Source organism: Plectropomus leopardus, chromosome 18 (assembly GCF_008729295.1).
Source record: "Plectropomus leopardus isolate mb chromosome 18, YSFRI_Pleo_2.0, whole genome shotgun sequence".
NCBI classification, from domain to species: domain Eukaryota; kingdom Metazoa; phylum Chordata; class Actinopteri; order Perciformes; family Serranidae; genus Plectropomus; species Plectropomus leopardus.
Window position 1 is genome coordinate 6,144,635 of NC_056480.1, and position 20,677 is coordinate 6,165,311.

Consider the following 20,677-nt stretch of genomic DNA (forward strand, 5'->3'; position numbering starts at 1 on the left):
GCGGTAGCTCAGGTCAGTTAGTTCAGTCAGCAGTCATCCGCGCATCTATCTATATTCCCTTTTCTTAAATTAGCCCATTTAAGCTTCGCGATACCGCCCCCAATTTCAGCGTCGGTACGGAGCCGCCAGGCCGGGACAGAGACGGAGAGAGAGGCCTCGGCCATGGAAGCGCTCGGACCCGGTGAGTAATTTTTTAAAACAGAAAAATCGAGCTAGCAGCGGAGAGCGCGAGCCGTGTGTGGGGCGCGTGTGCGCAAATGCGTCGCATCACTGGGGGCCGCGGCTGCAGCGAGGCCTCGACGCTGTGACGGGAAAACAAACCGAGGCCCAGCCCGTGTGAATGTGTGTGTGTATAAATGTGTGGTTTTATTTACACCGAGACACGTTTTCTATCCGTTCAAAGAGAGTTGGTGTTTAAATGTGTAAACCAGTAATGTCTGCGCGGTTTTATTTATCAGAAGCACGCGCAGCTCGTCGTGTCGGGGCTGGCATTGTGTGAGTGGGGATTTAACTACCTTCCTCCTTCCTTCCTTCCGCGTCGTGGTGTGTTTACGTTGTTTGTACACGATGTGTTTCTCTTTGACCACATAATACGACGTAATTCCTATAACTAGACCGCACAACGACGTCGAAATTTGACAAAATAATTCACCTGTGTCAAATCTTTGCTGCCAAACCATTTAAATTTGTACCATCGCCATCGGGAACAGTGCGTCTCCTCGGGCTGCCCTCCGTCCAAGATGACAGCGATGGGGTGAAAACAACATAAAACACACGTTACAGACGTTAAATGGGCAGACGTGCGTGTTTTGTGACTCCCAAATTTTGTGGTTTTAAGCGAGGCTGTCATTGGTTCACGCGCCATGCGTCTGTGAGAGCCCAGCAGGGATGGATGGCGCTTTTATCGATCAGATCTGCAGGCCAGCTCCATATTATTCTGCTATATGATAACAAAGGCACTTATTTTGATGAGAAAGCGTGCGGAGATGAATCAGCCACACACCTTTGCACACAGCTATGCAATGCATTTTTATTGTAAGATCATGCAAATTGTGTGTTTACCTCCTTTTTTTTTTCAAAATAGACTTGACTGTTCCTCATTTTGTTTGTGAAATGCGCCCCTATATACTGGAGGAATTGAGTGCAGTTCGCGTAGTGAAGTGACATTTTTTTTTTTAAAAAAAATTTGTTGAATCCGTGCACACATTGCCAACATGCTCCAGGAAAGTAATACTCCTTGGGGGACAATTTTGCAAAATTACAAAGACCAGAAGCCAGTCACAGCAGCCCCATAGGTTTATGATTTTAGGACAATTCTAGGGTATTAGGACGTTTCTAGGGTTCAAGAACATTTTGAGGATTTTAAGATGATTGTATGACTTTGGACATTTCTAGGATTTTAGGACATTTCTGGGATTTTAGGACATTAGGGGCTTAGCTAGGACCTCAGTCGGAGGGGATCCTCCACTGGCACTTTTTTGATGAACAAGCTCTATTTCAATGCTGTTTTATGCACTCTGGTATCTTATGTATGCTAAAGGTAAATGTTAGGAAATGGTAGGTGGGCCACCCAGCACCCTATTAGGGGCCAGATTTGGCCTGGGGGCTGTACGTTCAGTATCACTGCTCTAGTAGAAAGATAGTGGCATTTAGAAAACCTAGATGCATTATTTAAGGAGGACACTGATGCATTGTGCCGTGAGAGCGTCCAGAGGAATGTTTAGGGGCAACAGTATTGTACAACCATCCACAGGTGTGTGAGCTTCACATAATCAGTGCAAGCCATCAAGTTCTTATCTCTGATAATAACAGCAGCTGCAAAATTCACCTGGTACTTCCAGGATCTCCACGAGCCGGCTGCATTTCTCAGGGAGGACTAGGATTTAGTACAGGTGTACCGTTGCAAAGTGGAGTGTGGATGTAGATTTATTTTGCAGAGATTATTTACTTTTATTAATAATGAGAAATGGGGATACAGCAGTATGATTTTTTTTTTTTTTCTTCAGTACTAGTGTCACTACTAGGCATATTCACACGAGCCTTAGTGGAATTAATGTGCAAATCAAGTTAAACCTTTTCAAATGCCTAACTTTAATCAGTATTTGTATTATGTGAGATGTAAAGTGATAAAAGAACAATTCTGTATTGCTCTTTAAAAGGAATATTTCACCCACAAAATGACTATTTATAAATCAGTCATTCTGTGTTGCCTCAAATTTGTGCAGGAAGCTTTGTTTTTCTCGCATGCCTCCATGGATGAAGGCGAATATATTGATTTATTGGGGACAAACAACGAAACTTTAATAACAAAACTATATCAAAACCTCTGTTTACAAGCTCACACTACTCACACAGTATAATCCAAGTCTCATTTAACTAGTCCTATGCTCAGTGCTTCCCAATCACATGCATTGTCACGAAAAAAAACTTATTTGAGTCTGCCTTTGAGGTGAGCATAAATAAAATTGACTTTCAGTTTAGTTTTGAATATTACAGTTTGCATGTGTTTGTACGGTGCTGAGAATACAACTGGATAAATGACAATTGGATTATACTGCAGAAGTTGTGTGTGTAGCTTTGCTGTTGTTGAACATGGTCCCCCATAAATCAATATGTACGCTGCTTTCTGTTGAGGCATGTGAGAAAAGCAAAGTTTTCTTCATGAATTCAAGTTAACAAGGCATGACTAATTGATATACAAAGGTCATTTAATGGGTGAAGTAATCCTTTAAACAAATCACCAATAATGTCCAGTGCTACACAGAAGGCCCCACTGGAGAACACATTGTTCACAGTGCAAATTTCCATTAAAAAGTACATTGGTTGAAGAGAATTTCTTCATAAACATGCACTTTTTGGTCTTTGCTTCAGTGTGGCTGGAGTTGCTTAGACACGGCTGCCAAAATGTGTTGTGTGTGTGTGTAATGATGTGATGTAGACCTGGGGTGTCTTCACCAGCTCCTCTTAGCTCCTCTAATCTGTTGCTATTGTTTAGGTGCAACTGTTAAAGTGTTTTTTTGATCCAAACTGAAGTAGTTAACACGAGGGATGTGTGCAGTTAGTCTTCTGGTCAATTAAATGTTTCCACCATTTCTAGTCAGCGTCAGAAATCTTAGCCAATTAAGTGTATAACTATTTTATGGGATTGCATTCACCCATTGAAATGCAGTTGGAATAATCAAGCTGGTTTCCTAAAGATAAAAATGTTATTTTTTGACTTTTATTTAGTGAGTCATGGTTTGTAGGATGATGTGCAATGTTTATAGTTCACGGTGCAAAACGCTGCATATTTCAGCGTTATTTAATATTTGTTTATTACAAATTATTATGGTCTTAATAATTTCGTTACTGGTTCACAACTGCCGTGTTCCAACTCCCATTAGGGATCGACAAAGCTTTATGTGGTGTCGCAAGGCCTTGTAGATTTTAATGATTGCAAGAAAACTTCTTTATTAAAATATGGTATGCTTTATCTGAACATTTCATTCATTTCTGTGAAGAAAACTATATGAAATTTGTTATTTTTAAAGTTTAGATTATTATTTAAGATATACACTTTAAAAAACCTCACAGGATAAGGGCACGGTGAAGACCTGAACACAAGTTTGTTTTCTTACTTTTAGACTAGTTAACTGATCTAAGTTTAAATTTCTGTTTAAATGTTGGGGAAATTGGTCAGAACATTTGTAGTTGACACAAAATGCAACACAGGAAAGGCGTAAATAGAGCTATAAAGACAACAGTTAACTGTAAGTGACATGAATTGAGGGAAAGTTGAGCCCACTCAAGCAAATGTTTAAACTTGAGCGAGAAATTCATGATTATACTGAATTATTTGGCTCCACTGCACAATTATACAGAAATGGGTGCTTCTGGTAGAATTTGGGAGTGATTGACAATAATCTCAGCACGAGCTATTGCACACAGACTGTAAATGTGTGTTATTTCAGCAGCTGCACTTACCGTCAAGAAATGCATCCATTGGTTATTTGTTTGCCAGTGAATATGAACCGCAGAGGTAAAATTAATGTAAATAACAAATACTGCTGTTTTTATCTGAACTCATCAATAAAAGTTAAAATCAGATGCTCCTAAAGCCACAGCTAAGAGTTAAAATTCTCTACACCTAGGGCTGTATAATCCCTTCTTGTGAATGAGTTCTCTCAGTACCTCCTGCCTTTTCCTCAGTCCAATGTGTAGTACCTTTAATCCAGGTGATTTGCAGGTGTGGGTTTCTCAGCGCGCGCTCTGCTCAGTGCTGTTAGTCTCTGACTCATTGCCGAGGCCAAGCCATCATCCTCATGCTTAGCTTAAGCCCAGCTGTCTCTCTGCTTGATCACACTGTGGTTACCAGGGACACACATAGCATTAGTGGGCTCCACAGTGCACGAGTAGTAAACCTCTCTCGTCAGATGTGAGCACACCACACACAATCTCTTTAAACAGTAGATCAGTAAAGAGGGAAAAAAATCATCGTTGTTGCACTGGGAGGCAATGATCTTTGTACCGTGTTGTGTTGCTCCTTGAAAACAGTGGTGGTCAATTTAGTAGCCAAGATGAAAGATGCACTCAGACTACATAGGGAGCAGAAAGACTTGTTTGGCTTCAATGCGTGATCTGTCATTTTCTGTGCCAGGAAAAGCTAATTTCACTTCCTCCGTGACTCAAAGTAGCTGCAGCCCTGTCTCACTCGGAGCAAAAGCATAGAATTATGGAGGGAGCTCACTTAACAAGATGCTTAAATGCCACCTTTAGGTCTTTTTATGTGATATACCTCTATTTAAAATGTTTTATTGATTAGTTATTCTGTCAAACAAGGAAAAAGGATTTGCATACCTGCTCAATTGAACTCTGTGTTTTTTAATAATGCATGACAAGGTTGTTAAAGGGATGTTTAAACACATAGTTATGACAAAATATGCTTTGGACAAAGAAAGAAGGGTGTATTCAGAAAAGAAATCACTTGAGAGAGGGTGTTTTCTAGACGGACTTAATGTTTCCCTGCATATTTGTGGCTTTAATTTAATTTCTGATTAAATAGCACTTTGTTCTGTGTTCGATGGCCTGCATGATCATGTAATGGTCCTCCTGATTTTTTTCTTATTAGAAACTTTTGGTGATTTTTTTTTTTTTTATTATGTCCGCTTCCTGCTTCCCCTTCTCTTACCCCATGACAGTTTAGGGCTCTAAAATATTCTCGGTCACATGAATATAGGCCAAGTTTCACTTTTTTCTCAGTGTAGCGGCTGTACAAAATACTGATTTGACCTAACGTTTACCCCAAAGATTCACTCAAGTTGCTTATTTGGATAAAAAATACTCATGCTTTTTTATGCTTTTTGCTTTTTGTTTTGATGTCATGTAGCTAGAGATGAAATTATTAGTTGGTGGATAGAAAAATAGTCAATTTTGGAGCATAAATAGTAAAAAAAAAAAAAAAAGAAAAAGAGTAAAAAGCTAAACATTATGTTGTTTCTGTTTCTTACCTGAGCAGTTCTGCTGCTTTTCTTTGTCATATAGGAAATTAAACTGAATATCTTTGCTGGCGGTGCTTGTGGAAGACGGAAAACAACAGGATAATAAAAATAAACGAGTAAGCATTACATAAAAAAGCCTTTATTATGGTGGCTTAATCATTAAAAAAGCCATCATGTTTCGACCAAAAAACGGTCTTCGTCAGGGCTTCAAAAACATATGCATTGTGGATATGGCCCCACATATACAGGGGCAGGAGCCACACATAATTGACTGACTTTGAAGCAGTTCCTTATGGCTTGTGTTTGGCAGTTTTTCACAATTTTGGTTCAACAAAAACTTTATATGAACTCAAACATGAAACCCTTTTTTAATGGCAGTGTGTGCAAATAGTCTGAGGAGAAAAGGAGATGGACAGGGGAGTTTATTTGTCCAGTTGCATAATTTTTTCAATACTGTAGATAAGCAGTAATTGTCATGCCACAGTAAGCCTGAAATCAGTATACTGCTGCATTCCTACAGGCAGGTTGCAGTAACATCAGCCATAATAGCTCGAAAAAAAGAATACTTTGCAAGACAGCCAAGCTTACTTACAGAGAAAAATAAGAAAAGAAAAAAATAATGTCCTTGTTTTTTTTTTTTTTTTTGACGCAAAGGTGGAGCTGACTGACATCTCTAGTATTATATGAATGAATTTGGGAATTTGAAGAACTTGCTAAATGTTGATGGTAGAGAAGAAGGCAAGTTGAGGGAGAAATGTTGTCTTCATTGAATTTGTGTGGTATGGAGTAAGTGTGTAGGCGTTACTTTTTTCCTCAGAGAAGAAGGCAAGAACATGTATTTATATAGACATTTATATTCTTTCAGTTTTATCGAACGTATGTGTTTATATCCATGAGCCTTTTCCACTTGTTGCCATTTTTCTGCACTCATAAAATAACCTGAGCCAGTGCTGTTGAGTGAAGTAAGACAACAAACCCAGTCAAGTGAAATTGTTAGAAGTTAGAAACAAATTTTTCACTGAAATGACTGGTTTTAATTATCTGCTAGTTGACGGAAGGAAAATTAATCTGCAACTGTTTTGATAATCAAATAAATAATTTTTTTAAATTTTTTTTTTTTAAGCCTAACACTTCCTCTCTCCAGCTTCTCAGTTGTGAGAGTGTGTTGCTTTTATTTGTCGTATGTGATAGTAAACAGAATATATTTGGGTTTTGGACTGTTGGACAGACAAACAAGAAATTTGTAGACATCAACTTGGGCTTAAGGACATTTTGACTGACATTTTATTTACTTACCAATTAATCCATTAACCGAGATATAAAAATAATTGTCAGTTGCTGCTGTAAACTGTTTATCTAAACCCCGCAGAGTTGGGTTGGTTGGTGTTTACTGTGGTAAATAGACATGTTGTGGAGGAAGGATGGGTTCAGGCATTTCGTGTTGAGACACGCATATCTACTGTGGTAGTGTGGCAGCTGAGGCAGCTATATATAGTTACAGCTCTGGTTTTGGTGGAAGAGGAGGGCCTTGAGCTCACTGTAAAGCCCTTTCTGTAGTACCTGTATGTGCACCCAGCAAGCAGAGAAACCAAAACACAAGTACAATATCATAGTATCATGAGTTTTTCTTACAGAAATTACTTCCACACATATTTACCTCATTATTTGAGTCTTTGGCCACCTTTTATATAAACGTACTTCATCTTAACACTATATATAAGACATGGAAAAGCATAATAGTATTGTATTTGTATGAAATGGGGTTTGTCTCAAGCATATGGTAATTTCTGTGGTCAGAGTTTGCGGTTGCAGTGTCGTATCAGATTGCATTTTATTAAAATTGCTTTGCTCACCCACACATGTACATACAACCAAACACAGAATGTTATACAAACACATTTTGCTGCTCGCAAAACTTTCCATAGACACTATCAACACAACGCACCATAACAGAGGCATAAAGGAATGCACCTGAATTACTATTGAATCCACTTGAAATGCTTGTGACACATAATGTGAAATTACACACACAGGGTGCTTGGTAGGCCTTTTGTTGCCATCGGTAACAAGGCCAGTAGGACAAAGTGGAGTGAATCATCAGATGGTTTTAATCCAAGTCGTGACAAAGACAAAAACAGACTAACACCTTTTTTTCCCGAGATTGTATCATAAGCATAATAACGCTATGGAAAAGCTGAATGATAACACAATCAGGCTAATGGTTTGTTTGTGTGATGGATGAGGAGGAGGAGGTGGAGAAGGAGGGGAGTAGCAGGGAGCAGGGGAGGTGATTTGGGGCCCAGACTAGTTGAGGGCATGTTAGGAAGCGTGTTTTCAGGAAGCGATGGGGAGGGTCCTGATTGTCCGTGCTCTCGCGCTTCACTTGCTAACTGGAGCGTGTGGGTGCATGGAGTTCAGGAGGACCCCCACAGTCCCTTAGCTGTCAGTTAACAAAAGCTTTAAGCGGCCTCCTCCAACCTCCTCTCCATACCACCAACACAAGGTTATTTTAATATCGTTTGTAAATATATTTTCTGCCTTTTGTCTTCTTTTGTTGCAACTAAATTCAGAGCCAAGATGTGCCGTATGCGTTTACTGTTTGAACATTTTGCAGACACTCGTTTATACTGTTAGTAGTGTTGATGTGTGAGATAAATGTGTTTTTATTGAGTCACTTGATGAAGTACTGAGCATATACAGTATGTGCTATGCCTGCAGCTTTTTACGCTAAAATACAAGACCGACCTGTGTTATGTACCTGTGCATGTATGTACGTAATGTGTATGTGAGTGAGATGCATGCATGCGATTGCGTGTAACGGTAATCCCAGACTCTCCGTGCAGCACCCCCTCCATATGGCCCTGCTGCTGTCTGTCTGAGACGAGCTCGGTCTTTGTCTCTGCGTGAGGGGTGGGCGCCCTGTATGTCTGGGTGGAGCTGGGGGCGGGCTGAAGGATAATTGCAGGTCATTGTTTCGCCAGCCCCTTGTTGACCCATGTAGGCCAGGGGCCAGAGTTACGGATCAATCAAGCGGTATATGTGCGCCTCAGGGTCTCTGAGGCCATTTCAGTGCATTCAAGCAGGTGTCACTGATGAGACAGTTTGCAACAAGCTTGGCGTTACGCCGCGTACATTCATCTTTTAAAATGTGACATGTAATGCAGAGATAATGGCACACGCTTTCACTGCTGCCACCTTTGTTCGCATTCAAAATAAATGCCAAACATGCTTGTGTTGAAGCTTCGTCCTTTTGTGGCGAGGAATCCATTCGTTTCCCTTAAGAGTCTGGTAGGTTTAGCTTTCACTGAGAGGAGGAATTGGATGAAAGTCGCAGGGCTGCAGGATATGCAAAGAAATCAAAGTGCGATTGGGCTACGTTAAAGGATTTTGCAATTGTGATATGAATTGCAAGTTCAGTGGGAATGGGACTTTTTCAATTTATTTCATTTTCACTGAAAAAAACATAAAATTGATGTTAATGTAATCTTTGCTGGGGTCTGGAGTGCGATTTGATAAAAGGGACATCTCTGTTGCACTACAATGTGTCATTTATAATGGTATGTTGTGAGACATTTTACCTTTATCAAATAAGTGGAGCTCCTGTGATTTGAATATTGCACTCATAATATTTCGATTAATTTTGCAGCCCTAGTTATATGAACACTTAAAATGAGGAAAGTTACTGATATTCTTATTATGCAAAGTAGTGACTTGCATGTAAACAATGTAAACAAAAGCCCATAAACTTTTAAGATGGTGGTAATTTACAATCACTTTTCTCTCTCTGCAGGCCCGCCCGCCCCTCCCTCTCTGTTTCAGCCTCCGCGGCGTCCCGGCCTCGGCACGGTGGGGAAACCCATCAGGCTCCTGGCGAACCACTTCCAGGTGCAGATTCCCAAGATTGATGTATATCACTATGATATCGACATCAAGCCTGAGAAACGGCCTCGAAGGGTCAACAGGTAGGTCCTACTGACGGGTTTGAGCAAAAAAATGCACAAGGGGTTGAGAGAATTTGTCTTATATTTTGACAATTTTTAGTTAGGTACGATAGTGGTAATTTATTTCTGTCCCTGTTAATAAATTTCCTAAAGGAATGTACATAATGGACATAATAATTTTAAGTAACATCAAGGCATTTAATTAAAAGGAAAAATAAAAAAGGTAAACAAGGTATAAGCTGATGTTTGCACCTATTATACCTACCCCTTTTTATTATACCTAATGGTTTTTTCTCAGGATTTCTCATAAGTAATCTTATTTAGGTGCCAATTGCATCTGCAAGTATAATAACCACAGTCTGCCTGATGAGAACCATGTCTCTAAGGGACAAGATATTTTAGATGCCAAGTAATGGGCAAAAAAAGCATTTTGTTTTTATTGCAGTATGAAATTGGGACTCCTTAAAAACTTGATGTTTTACCTGGATGGGTGTGGTTTTGCAGGACACAGTTGTGAACGCTTCTGCAAGCTCTGTGACCGTCTCAGCCCATGCTGAATGCAAGTTTATACTTAATATGATAACCTGCATGCAGCTTTGCAAGATTGCAGATCACAAAACCTATTTTGGTTTGATGAAAATGAGAAGTTGGACTGCATGGCAAAGTATGAAATAGTTTTATTTCTAAAGCAGAAATATAGACTAGCTAGACTGGTAATTCACTAAAAGTATGAAAACATAAAGAATATACTGTTCATGTGTTTCTATAATTTGTATATCTGGTCTCACACCTGTTCACATGGAAACCGACAGTCTGCCTTGTAAGCCTGTTTGGACTTACAAATGGATTTTTCTTCTTGAACACAATTTAGTCCATCTAAGTGTCACTGTGTTTCAGAAAAAAAGTTGTACAAATGTTTTAGAATAAAGTTATGATAGTTAATGTGAAAATGTATCAGCAGTCAGTTAGGAGTCAAAATCTGAAGGGAAGTCTAGCTGTGGTACAGCCGTGCAGCAGAACAAGGAGCAAAAATGTAAGTATATCTTCATAAATTTAGTTAGGAGTGAGGTTTCCTGTACTTTTAATCATGGGGTTAGGGCAAAATCAGGCTTATGAAAAAAAAAAAGAGAAAAGAGAGAATGCAGATCAGCCACACAATACTGTGTAGTGCAGGATGTAAGGCACCGCCCCTGGGTGACTTGTCAAGTTTTTAGGGAGTCCTGTATGAAATGTTGTCACCAGAAATGCTAAGTCAGTCATCCTGTCGTCCCCGTCTCTTGTAGGGAAGTGGTTGACACCATGGTGCGGCACTTCAAGATGCAGATCTTTGGAGACCGACAGCCTGGTTACGATGGGAAGAGGAACATGTACACAGCACATCCACTGCCAATTGGGAGAGACAGGGTTGGTATTTCACACACTGGACCCTCATGTCATGAGCATGAACACACATTAATCTGTGTGTCTTTTTTTTTTTTTTTTTTAAAGAAAAGTATATGTGTATGTCCTGTTAAAAAAACAAGTTTGTGCTAATGGATACAGAAAAGGAGAAATGGTTTGCCTTTAAACATATAAACCCTGTGATTTGTTCACATTTTAGGCAGGAGGTGTCAGGCACATAAATGGTTTAGTGGATTATTTTGATTGTTTGTGGGTTTGTAAGTGAAAGGTTGCCAGCTGGATCAGTCTGGAAAGTCTGGACCAGGAATGTGAGACCAGCACTGATGCACTAGGACCTGTAATGGAGATTAACCCCAGTCTCTTGAATGCTCTTACATTTACTTACCTTTTCTGTTAATTGATGCCTAGTCTTTTTTTAACAAATAAAGTAAAATGATACACTACAGTCAACTCTGACAAACATCTCCACCCATACATACAGTATTTAAAACAGCACAAAGTAAGAAAAAAATGTGTCAGAGAAAAAGAGGTAGAGAAAGGCCACAGTACACATTCATATATAGGAAATATTGGGTCACAATAATAATATATTATATTTAATTTCTGTCCCAACTCAACCTCTATTATATATGTCGATGTCTATTGGTTTACACTTGCCAAGCGCTTATTCAAAAAAGATTTTACCTTGAAAAAATGTAATAGTTCAACACATGGAGCAACTTTTGTTATCAGTTAGCACTGATGTCCTATATATCCTTTAAATAATGAGTATACATAAAATAAATTAATACAAATTTTAAAAAAGGAAGTTTTTGATCCTTTCTATAAGTTATTTTCTAATACTTACACTGCGTTATAGAGAAAACCTGACAGTAAGTATTGATGTTTGACAAAAAAAAAATCTGTAATTTGTATGAAATCTCTGGGAATAAGAGACGTTTATCTTCAAATTTTAACATTTAATCATGAATGGAGACATCAATACTAATATCTTTCTTGACAGTGTCGAGATGTTTTAGGGTATTAGGACCTTATCTTACACACAGCACAGCGAAATAGTCATTGCCAGCAAGTAGCAAACATACTCGCACACATCTGTGCAGCCATGGACTGCAGGTCTTAAAATGATGTGTGGTCACATGCATTGTTGACGCATTTTTATTTGACAGCAAAAACCAATTGTGCTTTTGACCAACAAAAAACTGTTAATAAATTAAATGTTAATTTAAGGGTGCATATTCAGATTGTAAGATGTGCTTACAAAGGTGGATTAACAACACGCATGCACTCATGTTCACACAAGGATGTGTGGATGGGTTGCAAATGGGTTGAATAATACATCATTAATGAGGGAAATATTAATAACATTCTCTGCAGAGCTGCTCTTCAACTCCAGATTAAAAGCGATGCTGTGGGCATTCATGCATGAGGAGCAGTGTAACTTCACTGATTTTTTTTCAGAGGCTCAAAGTTAAGTCCTTCTTTCTCTTTCAAGTTTATAACCACAGTTTTTAGTTTTGCTGCTTAATGTCTCACAACATCTGTCTGCTGCAGTGACAACACTGCTCTAATTAGTCTCCGCTGAAGCTGCTCGCTTCTCCAACTTGCCAAATTCAGATTATAGATAGCAGTGCACCTTGGCTGTTAAAATGAATGCTATACATAGCTGAAATAGGCCCCGATGTCTTAGTTTTCATGGTTTACTTAACCCTTTGAAACCTGGGCAAATAGGCTTGATTTCTTTAAAAAACATGGAAAGAAGGCAATGAGCAACCAAAGGAGAAATGACCCAAAAATTAGACAGAAATTTGTAAAAAGTAGAAAAAATTTGACTTAAAATTAGCAAATAAAGAAACCAAAACACACACAAAAAAGAAAATGAGAGAGTAGAAAAAAAAAGGATATGACTTTAAAAAAGTGCTTAAAAATGATAATTCTCTAAAATAATTTAAATATAATAATGATGATAATTATAAACATAGTTTAGATTTAGAAATATTTCTCTCTATATAATATATTTATAATTTCTTGGAAACTGTGGGACATTTCTGGCCTAGTAGCTCTTTGCCCCTTTTTCCCCAAGTTTTTGAAATTTAACCAGTTTGCTCAGGGCTCAAAGATTCCAATACTAATAGCTAAAACAAAAGTAGTGAAATTGAAAGTGTATTTTTGTTTAAAAAAAAATGGAAAAACTTTGTGTATTACTAAAAACTACTACTTTACTGCTCATAGAGCAAATTGACATCAGAATTAAGTACATTTTTTCCCCCAGTTTTTGGATTCTTGCCTACATGCGTTGACTCTGTGTGGCTTTGCTAATTTAAAGTCTAAATGTCTTTTGTCATGTCAAGGACAAACCAGTTCATCAAGAATTCTTTCCGTGTTGCCGTCTTTATCCCAATCTACTTTGCCCTTCGGTCTTTATTGCCTTTTATCTCCTCGCCACCTGTTCATCAATCCATTTCCCTCCTCATCTTTTGTATTTGTCCCCTCCCTTTGTCCTTTCTCTCCATCTTTAGGTGGACCTGGAGGTGACTCTGCCTGGTGAGGGGAAAGATCAGACGTTTAAGGTGTCTTTGCAGTGGGTGTCTGTGGTCAGTCTTCAGATGCTGCTGGAAGCCCTGTCCGGTCACCTAAACGAGGTCCCCGAAGACTCTGTTCAGGCTCTGGATGTCATCACACGGCATCTTCCTTCCATGAGGTATCGACACTCGTCACCTCAAACACACCGCCCACATCTTTCTCACATCTGTCAACAGAGTTATTGCTTTTCATCTTTCATTTGTCTGTATAATTTTAATTTCCTGCCATCCTGTGTCTTCCTGACCAAATCATATTACAGTCAAATTACATTTTCATGAAAGTTTCATTGAGTTTAACAGCTTCAGTAAGATCTGAACCACAGGGCACTGCTTTCCTGATTTGTCTGTCCATCTCCATAAAGGGATTTTAAAATTTCTGAACACTTTGATTTGAATGTCACATCACACTAAAATTATGACAGAAAAATGTGAGAAATCAGTTCATCGCACACAGATGATGAACAGGAAACTATTATGTTTTAACCTGGACCCTTTTTCCCATGTTTTTTTTTTAAAATTAACTAGTGAGGATGACAATTTTTGTGATTGGTCCAGTATTGAGAGAGATCAATTGAGCCACTGTGGCAAAAAAGGCTGCAATGTAATCCCTACAAGTAATAGTGCACCGCTGATTCACGTCCACTGTGTTTTTTTACACACTCAGATTGGTATTATAAGTGTCTGACAACACTCCTCCCCAGAGAACATTTAAGTGTTATTGCTTTTGCTTTCTTAATTGCGAGATGCATTATACTTGTGAAGTGGAAGCAGGAGGCGTCTCCTGTACGTATCCAGTGGGCCTGGAGAACTTAAATGGTCTTCCAGTGTTGTATTTTGAGTTCTAGCTATATTTTGTGTATGCGTCCACAGAAACTTCCACCTCAAGCTGTTGAACCCAAACATTTTCCCACAACAATCAAATCTAAACTTTAATCTGGTTTATTATTTAAAAAAATGATTTTGTTGACATTTCATTTATTGAGGTAGTTTGACTCTAAGTTGATTAATTTGGTTCATTATTCGATGTTTGTCTTTGTGCACACAGGTACACTCCTGTGGGGCGTTCGTTTTTCTCCCCGCCGGAGGGCTACTATCATCCCCTGGGTGGAGGCAGGGAGGTGTGGTTTGGTTTCCATCAGTCCGTCCGTCCTGCCATGTGGAACATGATGCTTAACATCGATGGTAAGCTCATCGGCTTCAACCTGTGATCTTAAAATCTTTCTTTGTTGTTTAATTGTCTCTTATAATATTAACAGATCATGCAGTTTTATGACCTATGGTTATGACATATTGATAAACCTTCAAAACAGTATCTGTTACTTAAATTAAATTTCAGGGATTGTATTCCAGTGTCTCTCCTCCAGCAGTGAATCGCTCTTGATTTCCTTTTTCCAAACACGAGGCTGACGCCAGTGTAAACAACCGTTAAGTCAGTTGAAATTGTAAAACTCGCATATTTCACAACGCATTTTGGCACTAAAGCCAGTTCCTAAATCTATTTAGAGTGAAGAGGTAGTTGTGATGTCTGCTTAACACCAAGACCAGAAACACCAACAATCTCACTCTATAGCCCCTTTTAAACATATGCACTATGACCCTGAACTTATTGACACACGACCCAGAGGAGCTGTATGTGAGAATACATATGTTTTAATCAGTTAGACGGGAAATAAAATGGAATTATTTCTCGCCAGCTAGCTTGTAAAAAGTCCATGTAATGTGAAACTGAACCCGTGTGTGAGTAGACTATGTCATTGTCTGGGAAAGTGGGTGTGTTGATGTTGTGTCTCGTGCGACTGGCACAAAACTGGAAGAATACAAACATCCGAGGGTGAAGAAGAGAGGCCATTTTACACGAAGACGCTAACAAAAATGTCTAACAGGAGAGACGACAAAATCCTGGAACTTCTGTCCGTAATAGCCATCATGGACAATTTCCACAGCGTGCTTTTTGTGTCACGTCCTGCCTCCTGCATGCCACCCGTGCACCAACCCTTGCCCAAACCAAACACAGTATTTCCATAAAGTTCCTCTCAGAGAGTCCGCAGAACTGTTCAGTCCAAAAACGCCCAATGTCTGGAGCACATATGAAAAAACGAATTTTATATGACAGTAAGTCACTGTCTGTGTCTCAAAAGCCTTTATAAAAGTCCTTCTTGTGGAAAGATGTTTAGCAGTCCATAGATGTTGCTGATGATATCAGTCCATTATTTTTGTCAGCAAGAAGATGCTTTAAAGCATTTATTACTGCTCCATCCCCACTCCCCAATTCTACAATATGACCACACTCTTCTTATTATATCCAGTATCATTAACTCATTTGACTCTGTTGTATTGTTTTAAGTTATTGATTTATGGGGCCAATATTCTGAATAATGTCATATCTGTTGTTCTCCCTCAGTGTCAGCCACAGCTTTCTACCGCGCTCAGCCTGTGATCGAGTTCATGTGCGAGGTGCTCGATATACAGAACATCAACGAACAGACCAAACCACTGACAGACTCGCAGCGCGTCAAATTCACCAAGGAAATAAGAGGTGAGTGCTCAATTCCAGCACACACACACACAGTGGCTTTTTCCATCAAGTGAAAAGCGCTAAACTTAACAGACACATTATATACACAACTTCTGTGACTCAGTGTATCAGCAGAGATTACACAGAGGTGTGGGCCTTCAAGCAACATGCATGTTTGTTTTTATGCAATGTATACGAAGCTACACCCACTTACATACTGGATACCCACCACATACACAATGCTGCACACTTGTTCCTAACCTCACGGTGACAGAAACAAGCCACTCACATCAGAAAATATGTCCATTAGATTCACTCAAATGTTCACAATTGATCTCCTGAATATGGCTTTTATTCATAGATCACAGATTTATTTTAATGTAAGAAATTCCTGCTGATTTGAGCTGCTCCAGTCTGCATTTATCTCCACTTCTGTAACTGCAAATATAAAAAGAAACACAGAGTAACATTGCAGGAGATAATTGGATTTTTCTGACACTGTGGAATTTCAGCTGCATATTTTCTACAGCAGACACTTGTAAGATCTCTAAATTCTTCTTTTCGGTGTGTGTGTTTTGAGTTGTGACAAATGTGTTAAGAGAAACGACAGAGAGCTAACACATCCTGTATGCAATCAACTGCCTTGTCAGCATTTGTCTTTATAAAGGCCCTTAAACAACTGACGGTGAACAGAAAAGCACAATTTTAACCTGCTAAATTTAAATATTTTGAAATATTTGAAAATACAGTCGGGTGGAAAAGGGAACTGCTTCTTCAACTCGGTAACAGTTCTTTTCTTTAATGTTTTTTTTTTTAAAAAAACAGGCTTGAAAGTTGAGGTCACACACTGTGGTCAAATGAAGAGGAAGTACCGTGTGTGCAATGTGACACGCCGACCTGCCAGCCACCAAACGTAAGTGCTCATCACTTTGCTCACCCTCATACTGCACGTCAGCAAAGGCAGCATTGTACGTGTAGTGCAAAGTACCTTGTAAATATACAGTTAATGCATCTTAAGTCATATTTTCCTTTTTGTGTTTTACATGCTCATGAGGAACTGTGTATGTTTCACTCACATTTTCCATTTATTCACAGGTTCCCCCTACAACTCGAGAACGGCCAAGCCATGGAGTGCACAGTAGCTCAGTATTTCAAGCAGAAGTACAATCTGCAGCTCAAATATCCACATTTACCCTGTCTTCAAGTAGGCCAGGAACAGAAGCACACCTACCTTCCACTGGAGGTGAGACAGAGGCTGTGTTGATGTCCAGTGTGTAGGATTAAGGGGTATGTTTTGGCAGAAGTGGAATATAATTTAATAAGTTTGCTTTTTTTAGTGTACAATCAGCTGAAAATAACAATTGTTCTGTTTTCGTTACCTTAGAATGAACCATACATATTTACTTAGGGAGCAGGTCCTCGCCCAGGGAGTTGGCAGTTTTCAGCGGCAGTGTTTTTACAGTAGCTCAGAACCAACAAACTAAATTCTGGTGCCAGATAGGGCCATGTATGTTTTTGTGTAGGTCACCGTAGTGAGCTGCCCCTTTGGATGAGAGCATACAAAACGCAAAGATTTTCATAAAGTGATACTTCTTTATTCAGTGTTTTTACCAGTTAAATCACGAGGTGTGTCTGTTTGGGAGAGGGTGAGTCTTCTGGGTGTAGTTCAGTTCCCAGCAAAAACCTCGTGAACATCTCGAGCTGAAGTTATTAGAGAACAAAGGTAGGCCACACTGTCTGTGTGTGCGTGACGGCTACCTCGCTGAACTTCTGCAGCGTTTCTGCTGCTTGCTGAATGTAAATCTAGTATTTCCAAAACTAAAAGCTGGTACTCCACTAATTTATGTAGCCGTGCTAGCAGAAACATTGTCAAAGTGCTTTCATTTTGAAACGGAAACAGGATGTGTTGCAAAAAAAGAATTTATATGCTTTTTATATCTGTGACAGACATAAACATTGAACCTATAGTGAAAGGCAGGTAGTATGTCAATATGACCATCAAAGGACCATTTGTACAGTGATTTTTTGCTGTAACATGCACATCATGCAGAAAAAATAGGCAAACCTTCTTTCTTTTGATGTTCTGCCCTTGTGCAGCACTGCTCATGAGGACAGTGTTCCCCGGGCGTCAGCAGGTACTGGGCCAGCAGACCTGTCTGCAAAGAGCTCAGCAGCGCTAGAGAAAAACTGATCTGTAATGTGAAGCTGCTTTATTCACTGTTTTTACTGGTGTCAATCATTTGGTCCATTTGTTTTGGAGAGGAAGAGACCTCTGTGGATAATTCAGCTCCTGGTACAATCCTCCTGAACGAAGATCACTAAAGGAATTCTAGTTTCAGCTGGTTGCAATCGGCAGTCCTCCCGCTAAATCTTACACACTGGTCCTTAAAATATCATTATTTCAGTTTCGAGTTTAATAAAAAATCTTAATCTGAAATGTTTCTGTCTGCTCTGTAGGTCTGTAACATCGTAGCGGGCCAGCGCTGTATCAAGAAGCTGACAGACAACCAGACGTCCACCATGATCAAAGCTACAGCTCGCTCAGCCCCCGACAGACAGGAGGAGATCAGCAGACTGGTGAGTGCTGTTCCCTCGTATGGTGGGAAGCAACTGGAGCAGCTGGCATGTGGTTGATTTTTCTCAGAGGACTTGTAGTTTTTAGTTGTAGCCTCTGATATGAAATCAGGCTTGCCGTCTTGCTGAATATGAGCGAAATCGACAAGACAAATCAAACAACTCTTGTACTCTTGTTTGTCATATAAGATGACAAACAAGAGTACATCTCTGCATTCGTTCTTACTCATTCTTCACAATTTTGAGGTCTTCTCAACCTTCCAATTCCTCTTCCTGACTTTCTCCTCTCTTCTCAGGTCAAAAGTAACAGCATGGTCGGGGGCCCCGACCCTTACCTGAAGGAATTTGGCATTGTCGTGCACAATGACATGACAGAAGTGACAGGGCGTGTCCTCCCAGCGCCCATGCTGCAGTATGGGGGCCGGGTGAGTACAGACACAGGGCGGGACTGTGGCAGGGTGAGTACTGGGCAGGGGCTGCACTCCGGGGGCGCACACCTAACTGGGATAACACAGGGTGGGGGGCATCACAGAGTGGATGCTGGGACAACGGGGGGAGATCCAGGTTTGCAGAGGTCACTCATCGAAAGTGTATGAGAATTTATAATGTAATTTTTTTTGTTTTTTGATAATCAAATAATCCACTGAAGTGAAAAGTATTCCTTTGAGAAAACAAATATTTGCCAGTTTTTCTGAATTAACAAAGTTATCTCAGAATCATGAGAGAAAATTTCATGGGGAAAAAAACTGAATTGTTTGTCTGATTTTGCAAGATTTTAATCTTGTAAATTATTTTTTTGATCCACAAGATTATTGTCTCATTTTGGAAAACAAGCAGCAATTTCTTTCCATGAAAAACCTTTAAATTACCTAAATTATTCTTGTCAATTCAGAAAAATAGGGCAATTTTTTTTTCTGAAGTGAACACACATTTCTGAGAAAAATTCGAGATTAATAAAAATTGAAATTGTTGGTTAAAAATAGCTATTTTTTCACTTAATGGCATAGAGTTGCAAAGAGGGAGGAGAATTAAAGTCCTGTTAGTTATTTTTATTGACACTATGAGGTGACCGACAGTTGGAGCACTTCTACAGCTTACATGGTAATCAAACTTGTCCTTTTGAAACATCAGTATGAAATATGAGTAACTGTTCATAAAATATCTGCTGTCTGTAAATTAATAAAGTTTGTAGGTAATGTAAAAGCCTGTGTGCATAAAAACATAAGATGAGACGTTAACTATGACTCACAAGGCTCACTTGGATAAGTAACTAACCACAGAGCTTTAAAATATTTGATGTATGCCGCTAATTGCAAGTTAAATTTTAATATTGACTACAATATACTGATGAGACAATCTCCATCCTAAATGAACTCACTCACTCAGTTTAAGATTATTTTTACTGCAACTCTAATTTACGCCTCTGATTGGCTTCTTCTCTATACCAAAAGCAGCCAAGGGTCATGGGTATTATTATATTAAGAGAGCTGTCAGCCCCATGTTTCTGTGTTGAATAAAATTGAGGATGTGATTAGAAGAAAAACTTGAAATGGGAATACAGAATAGTGGGGGTGCAGAAAAAATATTGACAATAAATTTTAATAATTTGTTAGCATTTTTTTAAAGTTATTATTGCCTTTGTGAAATTAAAATTGGATGAATGAATTGACTGATGCAACATATCAATTTTTTTATGTTAAATATTAATTATTAATATTTCAAATACGTATTAAACTTTTGGTAGCCAGCAAGAACAATAAAAGGAATTAGTTTTTCAATCATCAGATATATTTTGCGGCAAAAAAATATATTTAAAGTGAGATGACAAGACTGAGAACTTTGTCAGCATCTGTTTCATCTAATAAGAAAGTTTTTCTTTGGCGACATAATTTGCTGTAAAAAAAAAAAGGGGACGTAAATCACAATATATGTTTTATTGAAGTACAAAACTTTGAAAATCACAATAATATTGTATCATGACTTGTATTGTTGTATTGTGATAATATTGGTGATTTCCACCACGACAGAATAGTAAAAAAAACGCCACAGAATAGTCATCTCTTCTGACTTTGCGACTCCATATGCTCTGTATGAACCAGTCAATTAACTGGTCTTTGATTTAAATGTTTCTATTTACTCCGGTGGTGACTAGATACAGAATTCAACGTGAATGCGTGCAAACCTGTA

General features: G+C 39.0%; 1 protein-coding gene across 7 annotated transcripts in view; it reads left to right on the plus strand.

Moving 5' to 3' along the window:
- Window positions 1-20,677, plus strand: part of ago4 (argonaute RISC component 4) — a 32,224-nt gene continuing 11,547 nt past the window's right edge. For 4 of the 7 annotated variants that reach the window (XM_042506057.1, XM_042506059.1, XM_042506058.1 and 1 more), the window contains exons 1-10: window positions 1-181; window positions 9,268-9,439; window positions 10,702-10,822; window positions 13,339-13,520; window positions 14,447-14,583; window positions 15,803-15,937; window positions 16,742-16,829; window positions 17,012-17,159; window positions 18,374-18,493; window positions 18,787-18,948. In XM_042506057.1, the coding sequence (XP_042361991.1) occupies window positions 163-181; window positions 9,268-9,439; window positions 10,702-10,822; window positions 13,339-13,520; window positions 14,447-14,583; window positions 15,803-15,937; window positions 16,742-16,829; window positions 17,012-17,159; window positions 18,374-18,493; window positions 18,787-18,948 (1,284 nt within the window). In that variant the 5' untranslated portion in view covers window positions 1-162. The remainder of the gene's footprint in view (window positions 182-9,267; window positions 9,440-10,701; window positions 10,823-13,338; window positions 13,521-14,446; window positions 14,584-15,802; window positions 15,938-16,741; window positions 16,830-17,011; window positions 17,160-18,373; window positions 18,494-18,786; window positions 18,949-20,677) is intronic. The other 3 variants (XM_042506060.1, XM_042506062.1, XM_042506064.1) reach the window with 1 other exon arrangement.